Source organism: Taurulus bubalis, assembly GCF_910589615.1.
Source record: "Taurulus bubalis genome assembly, chromosome: 17".
Taxonomy (NCBI): domain Eukaryota; kingdom Metazoa; phylum Chordata; class Actinopteri; order Perciformes; family Cottidae; genus Taurulus; species Taurulus bubalis.
Genome location: NC_136605.1, coordinates 9,334,410 through 9,339,438, shown reverse-complemented (window position 1 = coordinate 9,339,438; position 5,029 = coordinate 9,334,410). Strand labels below are relative to the sequence as shown.

Sequence of the window (5,029 nt, the reverse complement as noted above, 5' to 3'; positions counted from 1 at the left end):
CCATTGTTAGAAGGTCCACTTTTAGAGATGGTCTATTAGCCTCCATTTCTTTTGTTGAGATTTCAACCCATGTAACACATAGCAACAAATTAATTTCCAGTACGGCTCACCAAAACTTTTTCTTTAATGAGACAGGATGTTAAGGGGACGGGATGATACTGGCCTGTACTGGCTTTTTGGTAACACTATCAGAAAGTAGAAAGAGTAGATTTGTGCAAATAGCCTTGAAAATCACAACTAGTTCATTTCTCTCACTAAATGAGATCTGAATGACGATAAATGCTTTCCGTTCTCTCTCAGCTCAAGTCATTGCCCTCCAGAATAGGACTCAAACTTCAAAATCTCAATAGGTTTAGGACTAGTAACTATATGCACCTGCGGCCCACTGTGTTTTAGATAAATAGATCTATTATATATCTCAAAATATGCATCATTGTCATTAGGCCTTTGATCCTTGCCCATTTATACACACTTAGGAGGACACCCATTACTATTTTTGCTTTTCACTTGTTTCCCTCACCCAGCAGGAGTGTAGGAGTCAACATGATGCCTGCAGCAGGTAAAACCAACCACACAGCAACACCCAGCCAATAGCCAATTAACACGGGCTGCTCCTGTGATGTCATGGGGCCCTTCACAGCTGGCTGACAAGAGAGGTGCATCAACAGGCTTTACAGTAATTGTGATGAGAAGTGTACTGATTGGGGATGGGCTAGTGACTATAGTGCCATTGATTGTGAATGGGTGAAGATATGAGTTAATCAGATGCTTTCAAGAACAACATTGCTGCTGACACAGAAATAGAGAAAAAGAGGGAAGGAAAATCATTTCACTCACCAAATATAGAACTGTAGGTGAGAAATAAAACATAATTTATCTTTACTCAAAGTTTGACATTTGTTTACTGTTCACTATTATTTTATAGATTTATAGATGAAACAGCCAAATAAATATAATATTGTGCCATGTTAATGCCATGTTTATGCCTCTACTTTCCTCAACCTGCATTACCCAAATTATCCAGTAGGGAGCAGCAGCAGATGTTAAGTGGGTCGTCAAAGAGATCACAAGCAAAATGTTTTTTATGTATTGATAACCATTCATAGGGACTCTGCATGATATAGTATTGATGTAGTCCATAATATACATACCACTGTACAACATAGCAAGTGTGACAACGCCTACGATCTATTTCTGTTCGACACCGAGTGACCTTGTCTTTAAATACACTGTGATGAGAAGCTTCTCAAGGATGAGAGGGCACACTACTCAATCTCTGCAGGTGACGACAATAAAAAAAGCAACTAAATTGTGAAAAGTGCAAACAAGAAAAATATTTACACATGTTCTTCACTGGTTCCATCTAAGGTAAAGGTGTTGAGATCATAATGTGAGCAAATTATTTAGGGTTGCATTAATTGGCTTTCAGTAGCAGATTTGATAATACAGCCAGCACCATGCAGTTGAGGCTTCAGAGGCCTAGGAAAGAATTTCAGTGTCTTTTTTACAGGATTTGTCTGTGACAACGCAGGACATCTCAGTTCCCGGATTTCTTGGCACCCACTGAAAATAGTTTCAGGGTTCGAGGGTTCATTTGGAGTTCGAAAACGGTATTGTGCTGTGACAGTGCAGGGTGGGGAGCACAGGATTTCAGCATCAGTATCAGAGGTTATAATTATAAAGAGTGGGTTGAAGCACACTCAAATCTCTGATAGAACACTCGGATTAAGAGCTCAAATGGGAAGGACGTGCCAATATGGCTGCCTCTCTACTGTCTCCAGGGTAATGCCAATGTTTACCCAGCTATTAATATCAAACCACCACATGTTGCCTATCATAGAGACACAAGTGAGAGTGACATGAGAGAGAGAGAGAGAGAGAGAGAGAGAGAGAGAGAGAGAGAGAGACTAATGAGACAAATCAGAGGTGTAATGAGATTAAAGAAGGGCCAAAAATGACAGAATAATAATCAAATTATTAGATTGAGCATATAGATTTAGAGAGTGAATGAAGAGGAGGCAGTGCACTGCATCCGGTAAAGCACTGCACACCAACAGGGGAACAGTGCGCTCTGTGTTGGAAACAAACACAGGTGGTGGAACATGAGAGATACATGAGGGCTGTAAAGTGGTGAAGTGGAGATTGTTTAGAGGATGGAGGAGACTCTAACATTGTATATATCTCCAAATTATGGGTGACAGATACCCAGCTATTTATTCCAGCCGGTTTGGCATCATGGCGTCTCCTGAAATGCATTTCTTATGTTTTACTGCTGCTGTTATTTGCATATTTGCTTTATTCGTTCAGATTTTAATTTATTTATTGTCACATCATCCCATTTTCTCATGTCCAGAACCAAATGTCCCGAGGGATAAATAAAGCATAATGCAATCTCTGACACAGTGATGAACCTGCCTAAAGCTGCGAGATAGTGTTTTTAGAGTTACAACACTATCCTTGTAGCTTATCACAGCTGTTACGGCTGTTCCTGTTACAATGTTGCTTTAATTACTTTTCACTCAGGTTTATACTTTATCTTCACTTCTCAAGCATTGTGTCATTCACCAAACCATTACGGTGCCACAACGCCTTTTTAATTCACCATTAAATATAAAGAGAATATGTTCATTCTGTATCCAAAAGAAAACAGTGACAGAAGAGTGAAGGGCAGCTTGACTTTTATTATAAAACATAAATATCTAGGGAGCACATTTCAACATGATAGCACACATTACAAATTCATTCACAGCCGTATTCTCAGCTTATACAGTTTCTGTTCTTCTATGAGATATTCAATTCAGTTTATTTTATTCAGTTTATTTTATATAGCCCAACATCACAAATACAAGTTTGCCTCGGAGGGCTTTACAATCTGTACACATGACATCCCTGTCCCGGGACCTCACATCGGATCAGGAAAAACTCCCCCAATAAAGATAGTAAAAACCCTTTCACAGGGAAAAAAAGGGGAAGAAACCTGAGGGAGAGCAACAGAAGAGGATCCCTCTCCCCGGATGGACAGAAGCAATAGATGTCATATGCCAGAATGAATTGATGATGATATATAGCATATATGATACAAATATGAGCTGCACTCAACTAACAAGGCAGATCACTTAATACATAAGGTTATTAGTATCAGTCCTCTTGATTAGATGGGTCAGCCAGCACACAAACACTATGTACAACCGCTGTGTCTGATCATGCCAGAGCATTCTGTACTCTTCATAGAGATCAGAGACTGGTCAACTTCAGGGCATGTCCCAACAACCCCTCACCCCTCCCTTCCCCTCTGACTCTCCCTCTTCTGTTTTGCAGGTCATTTTCCATCTGTCACTTTCTGCGTCATTGCATCCCATCACCACCTACTAGTATATCATCCTTATATCTGATAATCTCGATAACACTTCCATTTACCTTCAGATGATATTTGCACTATTCATTACGAAATAAAGGCAAAATAAATTGTATGCAAGATGGTTGGGTTGCAGTCATTTCACCGAGAGATCAGCAGATATGGTGAGACCAGCTGGCCAGCACAGGCAGAGATCAGCCCATGATACAGATGAGAACAAAGCACTCCTTCTCTCCATAACAATGCAAATGCCTTCACGGAACCATTTCTAATACCACTGACCAGCAAATGCCAAAAATGACTGGTGCTGTGCTCACCAAGAAACACAGATAGCTAGAGATCTACAGTATTTAAGATTTTTGATGAATGTCACTCGAGATAAATCTATTAATATCTTGTCATGCTCTTTCCTGACACACGTAGCTCAATGACTGATCTTTCCTAATTGTCACCCAACTTGTCTCTCCCTAACATCCACTCTTTCTCTTTTTGTTTTTCACCCTCTCTGGGCCTCTATAGACATGGAGCGCCCAAGGTCTCTGGGCGCTTTGAAAAACTCCATGAGTGTTGGTTTGACTGGGGGGAGGTCTCGTGTGATCTCGTCCACCGTCTTCTTGTTGGGACAGGCTCCGTTCGGGGTGGGGAAGGGCTGCAGGTCCTCCTGGGTGTGTGGGGCTCCGCGTCCAAGCCTGATACCCAGCTCTGCAGGGGTGAAGATGGGCAAGGGGAGGGTTTTTCTCTTTGGAAGCAACTGGTGCTCCCTCACCCCTCTTTCCACTGTGCCCACTCTGAAGACACCTGAGGGGCAGGTCTGTTTCAGCGAACGGATCTGCCACTGCCGGGACAGTGTCTCCCTACGAGAGTCGTCATTTATGTTTATTGTCTGCCTGCGAGGATTAGAGAAAGGTTGTTAGAAACTGTGGGAGCACTCATTGTGATTTAACTTCGCAGTTAGACTATAGCTGCCTTCCAATATGAGAACAAGTTTTTATCAAGGATTGCCAAGTAGATCTCAATCCATCCTGATGCAGGATGTAATTAGAAATGTATTTTTACCACTCAGTCACTGGTGACACATCGCACATTGAGAGGATGTTTGATTTGATATAATGTTTCCTGTTTGGTCTGTGAGCTCTCACCTGTCCTGAGGTCGAGTCTTGAGACTGACACTATGCCAGTCAGCACTGTAGCTCTCCCTGTGAGCCTTGTTCTCCTCCTGTACGCTGCAGGTCAGCTCAGCTCCCACCACCACACTGTTACGCTTCTCCAGGACGGTACACACTGGCTTCATCTCTGCTGTGGGAAGATTTGTCTCGGATGTATTGCCTCCAGTCGATCTTGTTGATCAGTCTAAAGGTGTGGTGTGGTGTCTGGTAAGAGGCTGTTTGTTCAAGAGAACAGGGATGCTTCAGCTGTCTGTCTCTCCTGGCTCCCGCCGTGTCTCTTTGTGTTGTCTGGGCTCGGGTCTGTCCTTTTATAAACATTCTGTTGCTATTCCTGATCCATGTTGTCACTCTACAATCATTCTGCACTGACATCTGACACCAAGTGCTCTGTGTCTCCTTCCCTGTGAGCTGGAAGTCCACATTTTGAGGAGGGGTGAGCGGTAAGTGGGGTAAAGATCCCCTAATTCTCAAACGGTTTGCCCGGTCTCCTTTGTAATCACTCAGCCCA

At 42.5% G+C, this 5,029-nt stretch overlaps 1 protein-coding gene across 1 annotated transcript; it reads right to left on the bottom strand.

The window, feature by feature from the left end:
- Positions 1–2,661: 2,661 nt before the first annotated feature.
- Positions 2,662–4,791, bottom strand: tcap (titin-cap (telethonin)). The gene is made up of 2 exons (XM_079233670.1): positions 4,495–4,791; positions 2,662–4,242 (listed from the first exon to the last, which is right to left on the bottom strand). Exons 1-2 carry the CDS (start codon positions 4,644–4,646, stop codon positions 3,852–3,854), a joined length of 543 nt encoding a protein of 180 aa, XP_079089796.1. The 5' UTR covers positions 4,647–4,791; the 3' UTR covers positions 2,662–3,851.
- Positions 4,792–5,029: the final 238 nt, after the last annotated feature.

Bases quoted from the DNA above. Each gene is read 5' to 3' on its own strand.
- tcap (XM_079233670.1), bottom strand. From the start codon at position 4,646: ATGAAGCCAGTGTGTACCGTCCTGGAGAAGCGTAACAGTGTGGTGGTG. The intron at 4,243-4,494 runs GTGAGAGCTCAC...TAATCCTCGCAG, and splicing joins AAGACTCGACCTCAGGACAG to GCAGACAATAAACATAAATG.